Raw genomic sequence first — 24,553 nt, 5'->3', positions numbered from 1 at the left:
CGTGGGTTGGCGGCAATTCGCATGCTTGGGTTATAGACATGTTACGAAAACCTTAACCTACACCCGTGGGTTGGCGGCAATTCGCATGCTTGGGTTATAGACATGTTACGAAAACCTTAACCTACACCCGTGGGTTGGCGGCAATTCGCATGCTTGGGTTATAGACATGTTACGAAAACCTTAACCTACACCCGTGGGTTGGCGGCAATTCGCATGCTTGGGTTATAGACATGTTACGAAAACCTTAACCTACACCCGTGGGTTGGCGGCAATTCGCATGCTTGGGTTATAGACATGTTACGAAAACCTTAACCTACACCCGTGGGTTGGCGGCAATTCGCATGCTTGGGTTATAGACATGTTACGAAAACCTTAACCTACACCCGTGGGTTGGCGGCAATTCGCATGCTTGGGTTATAGACATGTTACGAAAACCTTAACCTACACCCGTGGGTTGGCGGCAATTCGCATGCTTGGGTTATAGACATGTTACGAAAACCTTAACCTACACCCGTGGGTTGGCGGCAATTCGCATGCTTGGGTTATAGACATGTTACGAAAACCTTAACCTACACCCGTGGGTTGGCGGCAATTCGCATGCTTGGGTTATAGACATGTTACGAAAACCTTAACCTACACCCGTGGGTTGGCGGCAATTCGCATGCTTGGGTTATAGACATGTTACGAAAACCTTAACCTACACCCGTGGGTTGGCGGCAATTCGCATGCTTGGGTTATAGACATGTTACGAAAACCTTAACCTACACCCGTGGGTTGGCGGCAATTCGCATGCTTGGGTTATAGACATGTTACGAAAACCTTAACCTACACCCGTGGGTTGGCGGCAATTCGCATGCTTGGGTTATAGACATGTTACGAAAACCTTAACCTACACCCGTGGGTTGGCGGCAATTCGCATGCTTGGGTTATAGACATGACATGTTACGAAAACCTTAACCTACACCCGTGGGTTGGCGGCAATTCGCATGCTTGGGTTATAGACATGTTACGAAAACCTTAACCTACACCCGTGGGTTGGCGGCAATTCGCATGCTTGGGTTATAGACATGTTACGAAAACCTTAACCTACACCCGTGGGTTGGCGGCAATTCGCATGCTTGGGTTATAGACATGTTACGAAAACCTTAACCTACACCCGTGGGTTGGCGGCAATTCGCATGCTTGGGTTATAGACATGTTACGAAAACCTTAACCTACACCCGTGGGTTGGCGGCAATTCGCATGCTTGGGTTATAGACATGTTACGAAAACCTTAACCTACACCCGTGGGTTGGCGGCAATTCGCATGCTTGGGTTATAGACATGTTACGAAAACCTTAACCTACACCCGTGGGTTGGCGGCAATTCGCATGCTTGGGTTATAGACATGTTACGAAAACCTTAACCTACACCCGTGGGTTGGCGGCAATTCGCATGCTTGGGTATATAGACATGTTACGAAAACCTTAACCTACACCCGTGGGTTGGCGGCAATTCGCATGCTTGGGTTATAGACATGTTACGAAAACCTTAACCTACACCCGTGGGTTGGCGGCAATTCGCATGCTTGGGTTATAGACATGTTACGAAAACCTTAACCTACACCCGTGGGTTGGCGGCAATTCGCATGCTTGGGTTATAGACATGTTACGAAAACCTTAACCTACACCCGTGGGTTGGCGGCAATTCGCATGCTTGGGTTATAGACATGTTACGAAAACCTTAACCTACACCCGTGGGTTGGCGGCAATTCGCATGCTTGGGTTATAGACATGTTACGAAAACCTTAACCTACACCCGTGGGTTGGCGGCAATTCGCATGCTTGGGTTATAGACATGTTACGAAAACCTTAACCTACACCCGTGGGTTGGCGGCAATTCGCATGCTTGGGTTATAGACATGTTACGAAAACCTTAACCTACACCCGTGGGTTGGCGGCAATTCGCATGCTTGGGTTATAGACATGTTACGAAAACCTTAACCTACACCCGTGGGTTGGCGGCAATTCGCATGCTTGGGTTATAGACATGTTACGAAAACCTTAACCTACACCCGTGGGTTGGCGGCAATTCGCATGCTTGGGTTATAGACATGTTACGAAAACCTTAACCTACACCCGTGGGTTGGCGGCAATTCGCATGCTTGGGTTATAGACATGTTACGAAAACCTTAACCTACACCCGTGGGTTGGCGGCAATTCGCATGCTTGGGTTATAGACATGTTACGAAAACCTTAACCTACACCCGTGGGTTGGCGGCAATTCGCATGCTTGGGTTATAGACATGTTACGAAAACCTTAACCTACACCCGTGGGTTGGCGGCAATTCGCATGCTTGGGTTATAGACATGTTACGAAAACCTTAACCTACACCCGTGGGTTGGCGGCAATTCGCATGCTTGGGTTATAGACATGTTACGAAAACCTTAACCTACACCCGTGGGTTGGCGGCAATTCGCATGCTTGGGTTATAGACATGTTACGAAAACCTTAACCTACACCCGTGGGTTGGCGGCAATTCGCATGCTTGGGTTATAGACATGTTACGAAAACCTTAACCTACACCCGTGGGTTGGCGGCAATTCGCATGCTTGGGTTATAGACATGTTACGAAAACCTTAACCTACACCCGTGGGTTGGCGGCAATTCGCATGCTTGGGTTATAGACATGTTACGAAAACCTTAACCTACACCCGTGGGTTGGCGGCAATTCGCATGCTTGGGTTATAGACATGTTACGAAAACCTTAACCTACACCCGTGGGTTGGCGGCAATTCGCATGCTTGGGTTATAGACATGTTACGAAAACCTTAACCTACACCCGTGGGTTGGCGGCAATTCGCATGCTTGGGTTATAGACATGTTACGAAAACCTTAACCTACACCCGTGGGTTGGCGGCAATTCGCATGCTTGGGTTATAGACATGTTACGAAAACCTTAACCTACACCCGTGGGTTGGCGGCAATTCGCATGCTTGGGTTATAGACATGTTACGAAAACCTTAACCTACACCCGTGGGTTGGCGGCAATTCGCATGCTTGGGTCACAGACATGTTACGAAAACCTTAACCTACACCCGTGGGTTGGCGGCAATTCGCATGCTTGGGTTATAGACATGTTACGAAAACCTTAACCTACACCCGTGGGTTGGCGGCAATTCGCATGCTTGGGTTATAGACATGTTACGAAAACCTTAACCTACACCCGTGGGTTGGCGGCAATTCGCATGCTTGGGTTATAGACATGTTACGAAAACCTTAACCTACACCCGTGGGTTGGCGGCAATTCGCATGCTTGGGTTATAGACATGTTACGAAAACCTTAACCTACACCCGTGGGTTGGCGGCAATTCGCATGCTTGGGTTATAGACATGTTACGAAAACCTTAACCTACACCCGTGGGTTGGCGGCATTTCGCATGCTTGGGTCACAGACATGTTACGAAAGCCTTAACCTACACCCGTGGGTTGGCGGCATTTCGCATGCTTGGGTCACAGACATGTTACGAAAACCTTAACCTACACCCGTGGGTTGGCGGCAATTCGCATGCTTGGGTTATAGACATGTTACGAAAACCTTAACCTACACCCGTGGGTTGGCGGCAATTCGCATGCTTGGGTTATAGACATGTTACGAAAACCTTAACCTACACCCGTGGGTTGGCGGCAATTCGCATGCTTGGGTTATAGACATGTTACGAAAACCTTAACCTACACCCGTGGGTTGGCGGCAATTCGCATGCTTGGGTTATAGACATGTTACGAAAACCTTAACCTACACCCGTGGGTTGGCGGCAATTCGCATGCTTGGGTTATAGACATGTTACGAAAACCTTAACCTACACCCGTGGGTTGGCGGCAATTCGCATGCTTGGGTTATAGACATGTTACGAAAACCTTAACCTACACCCGTGGGTTGGCGGCAATTCGCATGCTTGGGTTATAGACATGTTACGAAAACCTTAACCTACACCCGTGGGTTGGCGGCAATTCGCATGCTTGGGTTATAGACATGTTACGAAAACCTTAACCTACACCCGTGGGTTGGCGGCATTTCGCATGCTTGGGTCACAGACATGTTACGAAAGCCTTAACCTACACCCGTGGGTTGGCGGCATTTCGCATGCTTGGGTTATAGACATGTCACGAAAACCTTAACCTACACCCGTGGGTTGGCGGCAATTCGCATGCTTGGGTCACAGACATGTTACGAAAACCTTAACCTACACCCGTGGGTTGGCGGCAATTCGCATGCTTGGGTTATAGACATGTTACGAAAACCTTAACCTACACCCGTGGGTTGGCGGCAATTCGCATGCTTGGGTTATAGACATGTTACGAAAACCATAACCTACACCCGTGGGTTGGCGGCAATTCCCATGCTTGGGTTATAGACATGTTACGAAAACCTTAACCTACACCCGTGGGTTGGCGGCAATTCGCATGCTTGGGTTATAGACATGTTACGAAAACCTTAACCTACACCCGTGGGTTGGCGGCAATTCGCATGCTTGGGTTATAGACATGTTACGAAAACCTTAACCTACACCCGTGGGTTGGCGGCAATTCGCATGCTTGGGTTATAGACATGTTACGAAAACCTTAACCTACACCCGTGGGTTGGCGGCAATTCGCATGCTTGGGTTATAGACATGTTACGAAAACCTTAACCTACACCCGTGGGTTGGCGGCAATTCGCATGCTTGGGTTATAGACATGTTACGAAAACCTTAACCTACACCCGTGGGTTGGCGGCAATTTGCATGCTTGGGTTATAGACATGTTACGAAAACCTTAACCTACACCCGTGGGTTGGCGGCATTTCGCATGCTTGGGTCACAGACATGTTACGAAAGCCTTAACCTACACCCGTGGGTTGGCGGCATTTCGCATGCTTGGGTTATAGACATGTCACGAAAACCTTAACCTACACCCGTGGGTTGGCGGCATTTCGCATGCTTGGGTTATAGACATGTTACGAAATCCTTAACCTACACCCGTGGGTTGGCGGCAATTCGCATGCTTGGGTCACAGACATGTTACGAAAACCTTAACCTACACCCGTGGGTTGGCGGCAATTCGCATGCTTGGGTTATAGACATGTTACGAAAACCTTAACCTACACCCGTGGGTTGGCGGCAATTCGCATGCTTGGGTTATAGACATGTTACGAAAACCATAACCTACACCCGTGGGTTGGCGGCAATTCACATGCTTGGGTTATAGACATGTTACGAAAACCTTAACCTACACCCGTGGGTTGGCGGCAATTCGCATGCTTGGGTTATAGACATGTTACGAAAACCTTAACCTACACCCGTGGGTTGGCGGCAATTCGCATGCTTGGGTTATAGACATGTTACGAAAACCTTAACCTACACCCGTGGGTTGGCGGCAATTCGCATGCTTGGGTTATAGACATGTTACGAAAACCTTAACCTACACCCGTGGGTTGGCGGCAATTCGCATGCTTGGGTTATAGACATGTTACGAAAACCTTAACCTACACTCGTGGGTTGGCGGCAATTCGCATGCTTGGGTTATAGACATGTTACGAAAACCTTAACCTACACCCGTGGGTTGGCGGCAATTCGCATGCTTGGGTTATAGACATGTTACGAAAACCTTAACCTACACCCGTGGGTTGGCGGCAATTCGCATGCTTGGGTTATAGACATGTTACGAAAACCTTAACCTACACCCGTGGGTTGGCGGCAATCCGCATGCTTGGGTTATAGACATGTTACGAAAACCTTAACCTACACCCGTGGGTTGGCGGCAATTCGCATGCTTGGGTTATAGACATGTTACGAAAACCTTAACCTACACCCGTGGGTTGGCGGCAATTCGCATGCTTGGGTCACAGACATGTTACGAAAGCCTTAACCTACACCCGTGGGTTGGCGGCAATTCGCATGCTTGGGTTATAGACATGTTACGAAAACCTTAACCTACGCCCGTGGGTTAGCGGCAATTCGCATGCTTGGGTTATAGACATGTTACGAAAACCATGGGGTTTGCATCGGTTTTCTGGGCCGAGTTCACCCAAACCGAGCAGAAAAACATCTGCTTGACTGATTTATGCGTTTCACGGTATGGAAATTTGTAAAGAATATTATACAAAAGAAAACAATGTGTTGCGAGTTGGTATGGGTTTAAAACGTAATAATACTTTTTGATATGAATTTTAACGTTATTCGTTAAACATAGTTAAATGCAAATTCACCGGTTCCCTTTTAACGTAAACGGGCTATACGTATGGTTATGGAAACACTTGTGAACGGCGACAACTCGTTGTTGTAAACCAAATCGAGTTATCTCCCTGGGTGAATTAAATACATGTAATAATTATTGGAAAAGCCATTCATGGACACCGTGGGAAGACAAAATATAGATACATGAAATTTTGCTTTGTTTTGTTTAACGACACCACTAGAGCACATTGATTAAGTAATCATCGGCTACTTTATATCAGCATATTAGAGAGGAAACCTGATACATTTTTCCATTATTAGCAAGGAATATTTTATATGCACCACCCCACAGACAGAATAACACATTATACAGGGGTATTATACGCCAGGGCGACATGTCCCAGAAAAAAGTTACTTGCCTCTTTTTAAACAATGTATTTACAATTTTCATTGAAGTGCACTTTTCAGGGAGTTTCGTCAAGTACCTTTTTGCCCTTGTTCTCCTCCCTAAACAATTTTCTGGACCCGCCCTTGAATTATAAGTGGGTTTACTTGTTGTACACCAAATCGTATCTCCCTGGGTGAATTAAATACATGTAATAATTACTGGAACCGTACTGAGAGAATTTTCGTTTCTAATATATTTTCCAAGGAACCATGAACCTCCCCATCCCCCCTTAAACACTATGCGCACACTTGTCTGGTATTGTAGATTTATTAATAGAGATAAAGCCAAAGTGTTTGCTGATATAGAGATATGGGGGGGGGGTGGGTGGGGGGGTGGGGGGTGGGTGGGGGGGGGGGCTCTAATGTGCGATAGTCGGCGCGAACATATAATGTAGGTTATTGAACCGCAAATGGAATAGTTTATATGTTTTGGGTTGTTTTCTTTTTTAACATCTTTAGGCCATAAGATATATTTTATCATATATCTGACAGCTAGTTGTAATATATTCCAACAACAATACAACTACAAGAAGCTTAATAATCTTTATTAATGAAAGTATAATTTATTTACGCACGAATTTATGAAAATGCTTATATACATGTATCCATAAGAAAAATTCAAACATAAAATACACAGCTAATATATAATGAATATAATCTGAGAGAGAGAGAGAGATGGGGGGGGGGGGGTGGGCTCTAAACTTAAATTTTTTGTTATTGTATGGTCTGAATATATTTCAGGAAACAAGTTGTTGTTGTTGTTGGTTTATATATATATATATATATATATATATATATATATATATATATATATATATATATATATATATATATATATATATATATATATATTACATACCCATTCAATCTTATTATAGTGATAAAGACATTTTCGAACCGTATGATAAATGTATCTTGTATCACACATATGTAAATGGGGAATTCCCTTTGTATTTGTACTGGAGTTAGCCCCGTTTTGTTACTGACGTCATGCATGATTTACAAATTACGTCACATCGTATTTGAAACATTACACCAGATTGCCTTTAACTTTGACTTTTTAGCGACTGTAATTACATATCAAATATATTTTTTTGCATAAAATATTAGTGACTGTATATTAAACGCACGAGTTTTTTAAAGTGCTTTTGAGCTTGTATTTAATATTTGTACATACTGTTATAATATGGTAACCAGAGACTGTAACTTTAACGAGACCAGTAGAACACATTGATTTATTCATTATCGGCTAATGGATGTCAAACATTTGGTAATTTTCTGTCTACATTTTTCCATTAGTAACAAGGGATCTTTTATATGCACCATCCCACAGACAGAATAACAAATACCGCGGCCTTTGAATTACCAGTCGTGGTGCACTGGCTGGAACGAGATATAGCCCAGTGGGACTATCGACGGGGATCGATCCCAGACCGACCGCGCATCAGACGAACGCTTTACCACTGCGCTACGTCCCGCCCTCTTGATGTTTTTTTTTAAATTATTATTATTATTATCATTATTATTATTAATATTATTATTATTATTATTATTATTATTATTAATGACTTCACAGTCGTAGTTCAATAATGTATGTCATGGATAACAGGTCAGATACAACAAATATGTAGCTGGTAGAATAAAGTGCGCAGGTTTCCATGAAGCCAAGGGTGAACTTGATAACGATATTGCGCATACAATGGTCGGATAAAAGAAGGCGACAAAGTGATACAACACAGATAACATTCGGATACATTTGGTGCGTGGTTGTCAGCTGTATGTCCGTGACCATTGGACTATCAAGATGGCTGACGGCTTCAAAAATCACCAGGTCAGACACCGCTCTGAATCTCCGTGTGTCAAGGAACACGTCGGACTGATGGCACTGTCACTCGGTGGTGCTGAAATAAAAATAACAAATTAAATCAATCAATCAAGTGCTTGCATCCAATGAATGTTCAAGGACGGCTGTCTTGGGCACACTATCCGCGTTTCCAGGTAAAACTGTGTCCATGTTAAAGTTTATTTTGTTTCACGACACCACTGGAGCACATTGATTTATTAATAATCGGCTATTGAATGTCAAACATTTGGTAATTCTGAAATATAGTCGTAGAAAGGAAACCCGATACATTTGGGGTTTTTTCAATAGTGGCAAGGTATCTTTTATATGCACCATTCCAGAGACAGGATAGCACATGCCGTGGTCAAGACTGGGGACAAAAATATCAAATCAGTGCAATTTATTTGCAGTGTTTTAATCAACATGAGGTTCCTAGGCACACATCGCAGCTATCTGGGCTGTTTGCCCGTATAGTAAGTTAATGGTTAGTTGTTAGTGTTTTCTTAGAAAAGTCGGTGTAGTGGTGTAAACACCTCCCCATTGAGCAGATAGGTCAATCTGGGTGGAAACCCGTACCGGGATACGAACCCATTACCAAACAGTCTTAAGTCATTCAGACAAATAGTATCTTCGTAGCAGGTACCTCAGTTATGTTGCTTTAACTAAAGGTGAATTGATACTTTGATTGTCGACCTCATGCGAAAGTGAATTTGTTTTGTTATTATTAGGTAAACGAAAAAGAGTTGAACGAACGCGCACAAAAAAATGTAATATGAACTGTGTTAAATATACACTGAATTCATTGAAAAATGAAGATTAGGTTTGAACAGAAGCAAGACTGGGCGAGTCTACTCGCCAACAAGAGTCGGAGGAGGAGAGGAGAGGAATTCCGCTGCCCGAGTAGAACAATGGATAGTAAGCAATACCATATACGGCAAACGGCGCGAGTCACGTGGTCATTGTATGAATGACACGGGCCAGATGTTCGAGAAAATCAATACGACCACACCCGAGTGAATGCGACGTCACATAGTAGCACATTGTCTATACCCGACCAATTTTTATCCATTGTTATTTACTCTTAGAACGGATATCGTCGGAGTAGTAGTGCTACCTTAGGATCTACCTTCAGAAATGAAAAACAAGTGTTATTATAGATCTCTACGATAGTAAATATATTTTTGTTAGCCATAAACATACAATTCATAGACGTTACACATATTTGTATACTACTATACATGTATGTCACGGGGATCCTGATAATACCCGTAACTAATAAAACACGATTATCCCAATATCTCTCCTAACTGTATACCTATTAGATCTCCCTGTATCGGGCAAGCTACTTCCCGAGTGGCCCGGCTCTAGGAGAATCAGAGATAAGATCTGATATAAATATATATATATATATATATATATATATATATATATATATATATGTAGCACGGTTAGTTCACTAGAAAACACAACAAAACACAATACTCTTTGGAATCTGTATTAACTCTAACGCTGACAAATGTACTTGCCGCAGTAGTTAATTAACAACAACAATATAATAACAACCCAGAGCTAATCACTTAATTAGTTAATCACTAGGTGTTTAGTTTACACAATATTCTAATCACTTCACCGTGACACAACACCCACACGTGTGATAATTGAGAAACGCAGCCAGGGGAACTTAATTAATAAAGGAATTACAACTCTATTCCTAACTGGTTAATTTTTAATTAACCCTTAAATACTCATTCAGTAACCTTGTAATGCAGAATTAATACTGGTACATATCACAATAAATACAATAACCTACAGTTTACCTAGGTCCTCTAGGATGACCGGCTAAGCTTTATCTTACCAAATACTCGTATAAAAATATTAGAACAGTGAAGCCTACAATTTACTTCGTCAGATTACCGGAGACACTGTCTAAAGAATATTGGTATAATACAGTATTAGAATATTTAAAGTCACATTAATCACATCACGGTTATACAACAGAGCAGAAATATATAGTTACCAAGTCCGGTCTGAACTAATATATTTCGTTCAGTTGGACAACGTCCGTTCCCCTGGATACTTCCAATGTTTTTCCCTGATATATCTAAAATCCTAGCTATTTATTATAAAAATCCCAGACTGGTCCGGAGACAGTACGCGGGACCGAATCTTATGATGTGTATATTTCCACAGCGACCAAGACGGTATATTTTCTTACAAGCCTAGACTGATCGTCGCCAGTTCGCTAGAGATACCATGGTCGCGTGGAGGTATTACGTAACCACTCTCCACATGGCCTCCACATCTGGTCTGGGTGTGTATTAGGAGGCACGGTCGCGCGGAGGTATTACGTAACCAAGCTGCACTAGCCCCCAACACAATGGACATAGCCACAGGCGAAAAGATAAGAGCATGTTCCGTCACACACCCCACCTCAAAAGGGATATTTCCTCTACTCTAGGAATAGGGAAATATACTACATTTAAACAAAACAAGACTGCGTTAACCGACGCATCCGGGCATTTATAGTAATAGGGTAACTACCAGTAATCACACTGAGTCTCTCAGTCCCTGGTATACAATAAAATATATAAAAACAAAAAAAGAAATCAAGAACGTCAACACATTATCACAACGTTCAACTTCGGGACAGGGCATCAGCGATTACATTGGATGTGCCCTTGCCCTTCGTCTTCTTGGAACATCACAGCTCCAGCTCCCACGTCACTGGCATCCACAGCCAGCTTGAAAGGCATTCGGTAGTCTGGTGCTGCCATCACGGGAGACGAGGAGAGCATCTGCTTAAGACGGTTGAATGACTTCTCGCATTCATCTGACCACTGGAACTTCGACTCCTTCTTTAGCAGCGATGTGATGGGTGCAGCTATCGTCGCAAATTTAGCACAGAAACGAAGATAATAACCGGTCATACCAAGAAACCGGCGAACTTCACGACTGTTGGTGGGTGCAGTATACTGGCTGATGCTTAGTGTCTTGGCCTGCAGTGGGGCGACGCAACCATGTCCGACAGTATGATCTAAGTAGGTCACTCAAGCTATCACGAATTCACATTTACTCAGGTTCACAGTCAAGTTAGCTTTCTGTAGGCGACTGAATATTTGTTGTAAACCGGTTAAATGTTCATCCCAAGTGTCGATGGCTAACACCACATCGTCCAGATACACACAGACGTTTTCTAAGTCTGATAACACATGGTTCAACATCCTTTGAAAGGCAGCAGGGGCAGTCTTCAAACCAAACGGCATCACTCGAAATTGGAAAAGGCCGTCAGGTGTGATGATCGCCAGAATGTCCTTAGCTTTCTCCATTAACGGAATGGCATAAAAACCTTCAATAGGTCTAATTTGGTGATGTATTGAGCCTGTCCAACTCGGTCGATGCAGTCGTCAAGGCGGGGTAGAGGGTAGGCATCTGCCTTGATGAGTTGATTCACACGACGTAGGTCAGCACACACCCGAAAACTGCTATCCCCCTTTTGAATTAGTATAACAGGTGATGCCCACTGTTTGATGGTTCCAGAATGTCGTGTTCCAACATGTAATCTATCTCTTTTTTCAGTGCCGCACGTGTTACAGGGTTTATCCGACAGGCATGCTGTCGAATCGGTGTAGCATTGGGTTCCAAGCGCACATCCTGGATTAAGGTATTGGTAACCGTAGGAAAGTCCTGACAAATGGAAACATGGTCTTGTATCAACGTAGTCAGCTCTGCTCGCTGGGTGCTGTCAAGGTGCTGTAGATAAGAACTCAAGTCTGCTAGAATCTGGCTGTTGGTTAATTTGATCTCTGCAGTCCTGGCGTCATCACAGGAAATTGAGTGACTCTCAGTTTGGACAGGTATCACTGGAACTATCGGCAGTCTGTCAACATAACCTTTTAGCAAATTGATGTGACAATACCTACTTTTCCTATCCCTATCAGGAGTGTTTATCACATACCCTGTCTCATTAACCCGTTTGTGCACAACATAGGAACCGAAATACCTGTTCTGCAATGAACCCCGTTTAATGGGAAGGTACAGCAGCACCTTATCCCCTGGTTTAAATTCCCAACTCCTAGCCTTCCTATCAAACACTGATTTTATTTTGCTCTGAGCATAGCTCAGATGCTTCCTAGCTAGTTCGGTCGCCTGCCACAACCTATCTCTAACTCTCCCTACATAAATCAGCAGGTTTTCGGCATTATCCTTGTCCACACTCTTATTCATTAATACTCCCTTGTCCATATAATAACCTGACATCTGATCATCCATCTCACCCTCAGTTAACAATGTAGTGCGAGCTGCCAACAAATTTGGATCAGCCCCCTGCTCTAGGATTAACTCTTGTCTATTACAAGGTAAGGCCCCTCTATGAAACACAACTGGTTCGTTTATCCTCTGCGGGAGGTCAACAGGTTCCACCACATTTAGTTCGTCAGTTGACTTATCTACCATTTTACTGATAACCTCATCCACTCCAATTTCATGGCTCACACACGTATCAGACAAATCACAATTATCCTCTGGGTCTCGTGCTACCCTTCTGGCCATAGCCCTAGTCATTACACATGCAGGGTATCTAATCTCATCGACCTCACACACTTCTATTGGTAAAGGGCTGTCTTCAATTAACAACTGGTCACCTTGCGGCTGGCAACACTGACTAGTCAGATCGTTACACAACAAAACTCCTATGTTTTCAAAAGGCAAGTCCTTCACAACACCCATAACGACTGGTCCCGTCACAAACTTCGAACAGAAGAAAACGTTATGTAACCGGACAACCATATTTTCCCCAGTATCCGAGGTTAAGGTCACACTACGTCCTGTATCTGAATTCTCAATACCAGCTAAACAATCTGACGTTATAAGAGACTGGCTACACCCTGTATCTCGATAGATTGATATTGCCTTAGGACTCAACTCTTGTTTCACATCACAAACCATACCAGTGGACACATACGGGTTTAATTTCTCTGCCATGGGACTAAGCAATAACTCTCTCGCTAACGGAGCTGACCTCACTAAACCGACCACTTACACATTATCGCGTTTCCTTTTAAAACAGTCCCCGACAAGATGGTTATCCTTTTTACAGTAACTGCAATGTGGACGAAAAGTTCGTGCATTTGCTGATAATGCAGGTTTATCCTTACTTTGCCCACCAGGTGCATTCCTTGCCTGACTAGCTGACCAACTAGATGACTCTCCCCGATAATTACTTTCCCGGGAAAAACCTGGCTGAAATTTCTTCTTATCACCCTGTTGTATAGAGCTACCCTGTACTGCCTGAGCTTTGTGTATTAACACGTAATCATCTGCCGCTATGCCTGCCTCCTCTATTTTTTTTGATATCACGATCCTCTAAATGAATACGTAAGCTAACTGGTAATCCATTTTTAATGTCCTGTAAGATCAACAATTCCCGTAACTCGGTATATGACCCTACCTGATGAGAAACCACCCATTTATCAAACATCCCTGCTTTCTTAGCCACGAACTCACTATAAGACTGACCCTGTGTTTTTTTCAACTCGCTATACCGTAAACGATAATCCTCAGGTCGTAACTCATAAGCCCTCAACACTGCAGACTTAACTAGGTCGTACTGACTTGCTTGCTCATCACTCATTGCATTATAAGCTACGCTAGCCTTCCCTTAAACTTAGACAAAGCTAACAATGTCCACTTAGACTGCGGCCAATTTAGCTGCTTAGCGGCCCGTTCAAAAAGTTGGAAGAACATATCTACCTCCTGGTCGTCAAATACAGGCACTGATCTATAAGCCTCCGACATGTTAAACCCATTTCCTGCCTCTCGTCTAACTTCTTCAGTATTCAACTTTAACTCATGTTCCACTTTTAATTTTGCTAACTGGAATTCTCTATCCCTATCTCTCTCTCTCTCTCTCTCTCTCTCTCTCTCTCTCTCTCTCTCTCTCTCTCTCTCTCTCTCTCTCTCTCTCTCTCTCTCTTCTCTATCTAATGCACGTTCTTCTCTTTCGTACTCAAGCTTTTTAAAAGCTAACTGTTGTTCCACACTCAACTCAATTATTTCTATCTCTGGAACAATCTCACTTTCTTCCATAACAGGACTATCACCAAAAACTTCCTGGATAATAATTGTCCTTATATCTCCTAATGTTTTAGCTGATGTTAAATCAATTTCCCGCTCACTCGCGATTTCAACTAATTCGGCCTTACGCGCCCGCTTTATCTCCACTACACTGAGCGTATCCAGCAAATTCTTATCCATGTTTAGATATGACGCACTTATTTTTTTTTCTAGTGAACAACGTTGCTACTTCTAGTGAATTTGTAAAAAAAATTGATAAAGCCCCCATTTACAAACCATAACTTTTCAAATATGGATGTCCCGTTTCAGATCCCGGACGAGCACCCCAATTTTTATCCTGTTACGGGGATCCTGATAATACCCGTAACTGAATAAAACACGATTATCCAAATATCTCTCCTAACTGTATACCTATTAGATCTCTCTGTATCGGGCAAGCTACTACCCGAGTGGCCCGGCTCTAGGAGTAATCAGAGATAAGATCTGATATAAATATATATATATATATATGTAGCACGTTTAGTTCACTAGAAAACACAACAAAACACAATACTCTTTGGAATCTGTATTAACTCTAACGTTGACAAATGTACTTGCTGCAGTAGTTAATTAACAACAACAATATAATAACAACAAGGCTAATCACTTAATTAGTTAATCACTAGGTGTCTAGTTTACACAATATTCTAATCACCGTGATACAACACACACACGGGTGATAATTGAGAAACGCATGCCAGGGGAACTTAATTAATAAAGGAATTACAGCTCTATTCCTAACTGGTTAATGTTTAATTAACCCTTAAATACTCATTCAGTAACCTTGTAATGCAGAATTAATACTGGTACATATCACAATAAAAACAATAACCTACAGTTTACCTAGGTCCTCTAGGATGACCGGCTAAGCTTTATCTTACCAAATACTCGTATACAAATATTAGAACAGTGAAGCCTACAATTTACTTCGTCAGATTACCGGAGACACTGTCTAAAGAATATTGGTATAATACAGTATTAGAATATTTAAAGTCACATCAATCACATCAAGGTTATACAACAGAGCAGAAATATATAGTTACCAAGTCCGATCTGAACTAATATATTTCGTTCAGTTGGACAACGTCCGTTCCTCTGGATACTTCCAATGTTTCTTCCTGATATATTTAAAATCCTAGCTATTTATTATAAAAATCCCAGACTGGTCCGGAGACAGTACGCGGGACCGAATCTTATGATGTGTATATTTCCACAGCGACCAAGACGGCATATTTTCTTACAAGCCTAGACTGATCGTCGCCAGTTCGCTAGAGATACCATGGTCGCGTGGAGGTATTACGTAACCACTCTCCACATGGCCTCCACATCTGGTCTGGGTGTGTATTAGGAGGCACGGTCGCGCGGAGGTATTACGTCGCGCGGAGGTATTACGTAACCAAGCTGCACTAGCCCCCAACACAATGGACATAGCCACAGGCGAAAAGATAAGAGCATGTTCCGTCACAATGTACAATACACATTTCATTAGAATGGAAGGTAGCGTCTTATACGTTGTTATGTGTTTCCTCTAAGCGGCTGATCTGTGACGTCGTGCATACATACCAGCCTCGGTGGCGTCGTGGTTAGGCCATCGGTCTACAGGCTGGTAGGTACTGGGTTCGGATCCCAGTCGAGGCATGGGATTTTTAATCCAGATAACGACTCCAAACCCTGAGTGAGTGCTCCGCAAGGCTCAATGGGTAGGTGTAAACCACTTGCACCGACCAGTGATCCATAAATGGTTCAACAAAGGCCATGGTTTGTGCTATCCTGCCTGTGGGAAGCGCAAATAAACGATCCCTTGCTGCTAATCGGAAAGAGTAGCCCATGTAGTGGCGACAGCGGGTTCCCTCTCAAAATCTGTGTGGTCCTTAACCATATGTCTGACGCCATATAACCGTAAATAAAATGTGTTGAGTGCGTCGTTAAATAAAACATTTCTTTCTTTCGTGCATACATTTGCATATTAATGAGTAATCTTGCATATTAATGCATAGCACTTTTATTCTAATTGCTTGCTCATGGTCTACTCCTTCCATTAAAACAGCAAGATATCCATACACAGAACTACCACGCCCTTTGACAAAACCTCAAACCGCTGAAGGCGATCGATCCTGGGAACCATCACACCTGAGGCAAGCGCTCTACCCATAAGCTACATCCCGTCATTTACAGAAATAGAAAGGACAAACGAACAAGAGAGCAGGTATAGTTGACACTGAAGTTGATGTTGAGTGGGGGTTTGGGGCGTGTTTTGGGTGTTGTTTTTCTTTGGTGAGTGGGGTCGGGTTTTTTACCGTTTTTCTTTTTGCAATATAGATAACTAACAAAACCCACATCAATAACAGTTACCAGTTGGTCCGAGTTCTAACGTCATCCGAGTCTTTGATTTACATCAGCCGGGCCATCCTCCACAAAATAAGTCGATTCTTGTTCCATCAGCGTTGCGGATCCACTCACCCCAGGACTTAAAACCATACACCTTAAAGACCAGCTGAAAACAGTAATTAGTTCATATTACAATGGCTTTCTATGCAAGGTCGTTAACAGTCCGGCAGCCAACCTCTAAAATATAACGTTATAAAATATAATGTTTTCATTATACATATTTTAATATATTCATAACACAATTATTGTGCATTAATAAAGTAAAGCAGTTAACAACATTGTGTAAATATTTATCAGCAGCAACAAGTCAGAGAAAAGATCATTTATATTTATAATAGATCTACGTATCACTCTTCTCAATGTACTGCAATTTATTATTATGTGATAAATATGTAACTATATGGTGGATTATGGTTACTATATTATGTGAATGTGTTATTATGTGATAAATATGTAACTATATGGTGGATTATGGTTACTATATTATGTGAATGTGTAATTATGTGATAAATATGTAACTATATGGTGAATTATGGTTACTATATTATGTGAATGTGTTATTATGTGATAAATATGTAAGTATATGGTGGATTATGTGAATGTGTAATTATGTGATAAATATGTAACTATATGGTGGATTATGTGAATGTGTAATTATGTGATAAATATGTAACTATATGGTGGATTATGTGAGTGTGTAATTATGTGATAAATATGTAACTATATGGGGGATTATGTGAGTGTGTAATTATGTGATAAACTGTGGATAATGTATTATGTGTATGTATGTTTATCTTGTGAATAATGTATGCGTGTGACTATGGACTGTATGTTTATCTTGTGAATAATGTATGCGTGTGACTATGGACTGTATGTTTATCTTGTGAATAATGTATGCGTGTGACTATGGACTGTACCTTTATCTTGTGAATAATGTATGCGTGTGACTATGGACTGTATGTTTATCTTGTGAATAATGTATGCGTGTGACTATGGACTGTATGTTTATCTTGTGAATAATGTATGCGTGTGACTATGGACTGTATGTTTATCTTGGGACTAATGTATGCGTGCGACTATGGACTGTATGTTTATCTTGGGACTAATGTATGCGTGCGACTATGGACTGTATGTTTATCTTGTGACTAATGTATGCGTGCGCCTATGGACTGAATGTTTATCTTGTGAATAATGTATGCGTGCGTCTATGGACTGTATGTTTATCTTGTGAATAATGTATGCGTGCGCTTATGGAATGTATGTTTATCTTGTGAAGGATATGGGGAGCGTCACCGGAAGTTAGCAGTTAGGCGCTTAGACGTAGGCGGTTTCGGCCGTAGGGTGTGGTTAGGTTTGTCCGGGGATGTCCTTGCCCCCCCCCCCCCTCCCTCCCTTGCTCCCTATCCCGTACTGCCGTCCACGCCAATGTTCCCGATACGACTGATGCCCCTCTCTTTTAAACCCCAACCAATAAAACTTCCTGAGCATGGGCCAACCCCCCCCCCCCTTTCCTACCCAGCACCCCCCTCTTGTTTCTCTTAATAGGGCATTAATTGTAAGAATTAATATCATAGTAAATTTAATTTTTAGATTGCCCGATCTTTTTGCGACAATTTTTTTTATTAAATTTAAAGAGTTCTATATTATATTACCTTATTTTTTGGAACGCGCATTAAACATTTATAATTGACCCAGTTATTATTTTATTTTAGATTAAAAATTCAAAATTGCCCGGTAAATTTTTCTGTCCCGAGTCAGGGCCCTGGCTATCCAGAGACGGGACTCGGGATAGACATGCTCGAAACCTTCGTGATATATGAGCATGTTAAAATTATCAAGTCAAGTCAAGTCAAGTCAAGTCAAGGATTGATACCTAAGTGCTATTTTGGCAAAAACCCAACAAATCAGCAAAATTATCATAACTCACTAGCAAACATTACCAATGATGATGCAATTTCGCTTATTTTGTTCGGTTTACAATTCTGTATTAGTTGATATATAGCTTTTAATATTTATTTTACAGCGTCTTTATCAAAATCAGTGAAATGCACCGGGAAAGGGGCATTTTGGCAGTTTTTTATAATTCAAATATAACGGATTTACACTGAAAGTGATATTAATATTAAAAATACAAACCTTTGAAGTAGGACAGCTGAGACCACGTGCCATCAACTTGACACCTGACACTCCCCTGCGGCGTGTACCCAACATCGCACGTATACTTCAGAGCCGTCCCTGTGGCAGTAGGAGGAGAGTTCACGTCAAACTGAGGATGAGAATGTGGCACTGACGGCGGGACAGGACACTCTGGAAATGGAAAATAATGTTTTTGATGAGTGACTTTTTCTCGTTTTTCTTTCTTATTGTCTTTCATTATCCTTTAAAAACAACAATGAAAAGTATGGTGTCCAAAAGTCTTGTTAACCAAAACGACAAAGCTGTTAGCATATTCAAAATTGACATTTTCTTTAAAAACTATTTTTGTTGATGTTCAATTGTCATGTGATAAATTATTATTCAACTTCAACAGTCGAGAAAAATGTAAAGTTCATAGAAAATATTTATCATGACATGTATCCATACATTTAATTATAACAACCAGTTATATAGAAATGCAATTCACATTAAGCTGTGACTTCACGTGTTAACCTTATTAAAGTTTGCCATTATATAAATCTATAAGATAGTAGTATATAGAAAGTATTTAAATATAATTTGCATGTAATTGAAGGTATAATGTTTACATTTCCAAAGACACATGGATCAATATTTTCAGACTGTCATTTTAAATATAATTCATTATTTATTTTGGCTCTAAACTTCCACATTCTCTCCGATTAACCTGACTTTAAATTATCATGATTTCTGGTTCGCCTGACCATTTTGGTTTTGAAATTATAAGCATAAAAACCGACGAAGGTGGTGAAGTGCAGAACTTCTCGGTTTTAAAGCTGACAGATGCTGGGTTCCTCTCCGAGTACCGGCTCCAGCAAAGATTGGAGTTTAACTGCTCAACTGGCATCTGTAAGGTCACTACGCCGTTTTCTCGTTCACTAATCGCTAAGATGTAACAACTAACCACTATCTTGAGCATAGAGCCCAAATAGCTGTAGTATGCGCGGGGTAGCATTTTTGGACCTCAGCGGCATATAAGCTCTAACAAATTTAAAATATAATGTTTATACACTACTCACCCATTTCTTTCCTAAAGTATACAAATCCTTCAGCGTCTACTGATCCAGCTGTTGAAAGGTAAATCACAGAATTAGTCTGGCACTTGCCAGAATTCTTGTGGAAAAAGAATAATTTACAATCAGACAGTCTATCACATATGACAGCGCACTTGGCTTGATTTTCCACACCAGCCTCCTTTAAACTTAAATTGGAAAATAAGTCATCTCTTATAAATGTGATTTCCTCCTCACAGACTGGAGACTGCACCAAATCCAGAACCGATGCTACAGAAATCAACTGAAATAGCAAATACATGCCACTATTTCTTCGAAAATGAAAGAAACCTATTTTAACAAACATTTTGTTAACGCAACTTCTAAAAGATCACAACCTGGTCATTAGAGATGTTTATCAGAAATGACGTCTAGAAGAAACACAAAGGTAAAACAATACACTGTTGCAATAAAATATGCGTCTATTCGTCAGTTGTGTTGGCAAGTAACTGCTTTCATTGGCTAACAAGTTAGGTTGTATGTCATAGTGATAAGCAAAGGTTGTTTGCACATTTGATTAAAAGCCTGAAACATGTCACCTATACTTTGACTCTGGTGGCCAGGGAGGATCTACAAACCCCTTCCCTTTTCTATGTATGGAATTCATAATCAATTACAAGTAAATACATTCAAATTCATGGTTCTTCCCCAGTGTTGATATTGCATCAATTCTAAAATTGAACAGCTGAGATGCATTATCTGCATATTCTGGTGCGGGAGTGCATAGGTGCGACAGGGTGATATCATAGTGGGGAGGATTTGTATTTTCATGCCATTGAGCAATCATATTTAATCGATACCAGTGACGTTACACCATTATTGTAGGTGTAGATTATTTTTTCAAGAATCAACACCAGTGAAACATTACACGAGGCCAAACATTTCCAAACCTGATACTAGTGATAGTAATATATTCTGGCGGAACACAGCGAAGATTGTCGGAAACTAAATTGGAAATCAATGATTCCATGTTCAGCACATGCATCACGCTTAATGCCAGCCAACCAGTGAAACATTACACGAGGCCAAACATTTGCATTCTCATATAAATAGGGGCGGGACGTAGCCCAGTGGTAAAGCGTTCGCTTGATGATGCGCAGTCGGTCCAGGATCGATCCCCGTCGGTGGACCAATTGGGCTATTTCTCGTTCCAGTTAGTGCTCCACAACTGGTGTAACAAAGGCCGTGGTATGTACTATCCTGTCTGTGAGATGGTGCATATAAAAGATCCCTTGCTGCTAATCGAAAAGAATAGACCATGGAGTGGCAACAGTGGGTTTCCTCTCTCAATATATGTGTGGTCTTAACCATATGTCTGATGCCATATAACCGTAAATAAAATGTGTTGAGTGCGTCGTTAAATAAAACATTTACTTCCTTTCTCATATAAATATATGTAATTTAAGCCTTATGCTCCCAGAAATAATTAAAACTAATTACTGACATGTATGAAACTGGTGTACATGAATAGTTGTGGGGAGTGAGTAGGTGAGTGGGTGAGAAAGGTTTTGAATGCAGTATATGTTTTAAACATGAACATTGTGTACATGTAAGTATTCTGTATATATATGAAATGTAGTTTTAATATTTGTAAGTCGGTGAGCTCAGGGCTCCTCAACCCTGACACTGCCAAGTATTTCTGTGAACAATAAAATTTACTTTAATTTTTTTTAATTAATTTCATTTTTTTTAAATTAAAAAGCCTTATAAACCTGATACTAGTGATAAATGATAATATGGAAATCAATTATTCCACGTTCAGCACGTGCATCACACTTAATGCCAGCCATCCACTGATCAGGATTTCCTGACAATCGTTCAGGTTAGGTCCGAAAGGATGCTATCGTTTTGGGTTATTCGTTTTAGAAATAATCTTTGCCATTTTAAAGCCGCACACCCTAGTTCCATCCTGCGAAAATAAATTATAATTTGGTTAATCTACAAACCTGTAACACACTTAGATCACGTTTTTATCAAATGGAGTGAAAAAGCAGGTTTTATATCGATAAATACCATGGGAATCCCCATGTCCCAATTGCTTGAAATAATGTTGAAAGTTAGTATAGTTAGACAAATTTCACAGACTTGAGGTGCGTTTCTTTCACCTCTCCTGGACATGTTCCAACTCTTCTGTCCTGGTTGTATCCCCTCTCCAGATGTCGTAAGACTTAGCAAAATTATTGGTTTTACGGGTTTGTAACGTTTTGTATTGAGACACTTACTTGTCTGAACTTTATTGTTACTGAAAATGTTCACGAACTGTGAAGAAAAATCTCACAAATGAACAACAACAAATCGGATGTTGATTGCGCGAACCGTGCACGAGAAAACAAACCGAACCAAAATGATAACGGTCACGTGATATACCAACGTCTGTGACATTAAAATAGATTGGACCTCGCTTGCTTAACGGTTTTTTCTCGACAACACGTTTTGTGAAAAAATGCAAAAAATGCATTTCGTGGTTTTACAAACATCAGGATTACCAAAAAACACTTCAGGTGAATGGAAATGTGTATTCTAAATAATAAAATGTAAGTAAAGTGCAATTTTATTTGTGAAAAATGGGGTTTAATAGCGAAAAACAACGCCGTAATGGTTAACAAATAAACGTAACTAGGGTGTGTCTCTTTAACCAATATTTTCACTAAAAAAGATAAAATAGAAGTTAATTTAGGAATGACGTAATTTGTTTTAATGAATAATATATTACATGTTAGAATGCACTGCTATCGTGTTTTAAGTCACCCGCCTTATAAAATAATTATAGCGCAAGTAGATTAAAAATACGATTTTACATGTAATACAACTGCTGGTCCTCATCGTTTTTGTATGTTATTGTTTTATACAACTATACCAACCATTATTACCGATTTCACTTATTTCGAATATACTCATCACGACAACTGGTGACCGATAACGAAGATTCATAATTCGGCATAGTTGCCGTTACATAGGCCTACTTCCGCATTCCTGTCTCCGTCACACACATGCCGTCACACACACGTTTATAAACAGCATTTACGTCATACAATTTATTAGAGCAGCACACATTTTGCTTCAGAAAACGATTCAACGTTAGTATTTTAAAAGTAAGTACGTCCAACTAAACAGCGAGAAGTAGCATATGAATATGTAAATAGGAATCACCAAAATTTCCGACAGGTTATGCTTGTTTTACTGCCGCAAATGGATTTGATTAGCCAATCAAATTTCGCGTTATATGCCGAGTGAATTAGAATCTGTAATGTTGTGCGTGTAGTGGATAACAAATATGTGTAAACGTATAGTACTACTGCCCACAGTAAATGTAAAGTTAACGTGTGAAATCGGCTCCTTGTTAGTCGGACATATCTTAAAGGGACATTTCCGAGTTTGCTGCAATTTTTAAGATGTTATTGACTAACAGACACTTTTCAACGATTGTAATTACATATCAAATATATTTTTCTGCATAAAATATTAGTGGCTGCATATTAAACGTGTTTCTGATCGTTCTAATATTTGTACTAGGTTAAATTTCATTTTATTTCCTAAAATATAATTTTTGCGTACGTACGAAATTATTTGAAGACAAAATCTAGTTTGGACTTCTTACAAATATTAAGACGATCAAAAACACATTGAATATACAGACACTGATATTCTAAACAAGAAAATATATTTAATATGTAAGTTTAATCATAGAAATATTTTATTAGTCGGAAACATCTTACAATACAGCAAACTCAGGAATGTCCCTTTAACTATGGCAGAAGTTTGTTTAATTTCTGTATTCTGTCAATATATTTTAATTTACAAGCTGTGAAAAACAAAAAGTAGTTTATGGTTTTCTTTCCCGGTTTAGTTCTGGAAATGATGTGTGATGGTTACCTTAAACAGAATACCAACAATCCAATAGCACTTAAAGGGACATTCCCGAGTTTGCTCCATTGTAAGATGTTTCCGACAAATAAAATATTTCTACGATTAAATTTACATATTAAATATATTTTCTTGTTTAGAATATCAGTATCTGTATATTCAATGTGTTTCTGGTCGTCTTAATATTTGTAAGAAGCCCAAACTGGATTTTGTCTTCAAATAATTTCGTACGTACGAAAAAATCGTTTTTAGGAAATAAAATGAAATTTAACCTTTTACAAATATTAGAAAGATTAGAAACACGTTTAATGTACAGCCACTAATATTTTATAAAGAAAAATATATTTGATATGTAATTACAGTCGTGAAAAAGTCTCTGTTAGTCGATAACATCTTAAAACTTGCAGCAAACTCAGGAATGTCCCTTTAAAGTTTAAAACACAATACGTGTATAAAGCATTTGTTTCTATTCTCTCACC

General features: G+C 40.7%; 1 protein-coding gene across 1 annotated transcript; it reads right to left on the bottom strand.

Annotated features, from left to right (window-relative positions):
* Positions 1-8,090: 8,090 nt before the first annotated feature.
* Positions 8,091-20,548, bottom strand: LOC121382232. The gene is made up of 4 exons (XM_041511759.1): positions 20,178-20,548; positions 19,120-19,290; positions 16,948-17,089; positions 8,091-8,542 (listed from the first exon to the last, which is right to left on the bottom strand). The coding sequence occupies exons 1-3, from the start codon at positions 20,515-20,517 to the stop codon at positions 17,079-17,081; spliced, it is 522 nt and encodes a 173-aa protein (XP_041367693.1). The 5' UTR covers positions 20,518-20,548; the 3' UTR covers positions 8,091-8,542; positions 16,948-17,078.
* Positions 20,549-24,553: the final 4,005 nt, after the last annotated feature.

This window comes from Gigantopelta aegis, chromosome 9, assembly GCF_016097555.1.
Source record: "Gigantopelta aegis isolate Gae_Host chromosome 9, Gae_host_genome, whole genome shotgun sequence".
Taxonomy (NCBI): Eukaryota; Metazoa; Mollusca; class Gastropoda; order Neomphalida; family Peltospiridae; genus Gigantopelta; species Gigantopelta aegis.
This window is presented reverse-complemented; position numbering and strand designations above follow the sequence as displayed.

Coding starts and splice junctions, on each gene's coding strand:
- LOC121382232 (XM_041511759.1), bottom strand. CDS start 20,517: ATGTTTGTTAAAATAGGTTTCTTTCATTTTCGAAGAAATAGTGGCATG. Junction 19,291..20,177: donor ATACTTTAGGAAAGAAATGG/GTGAGTAGTGTA, acceptor TTCCATTTCCAG/AGTGTCCTGTCCCGCCGTCA.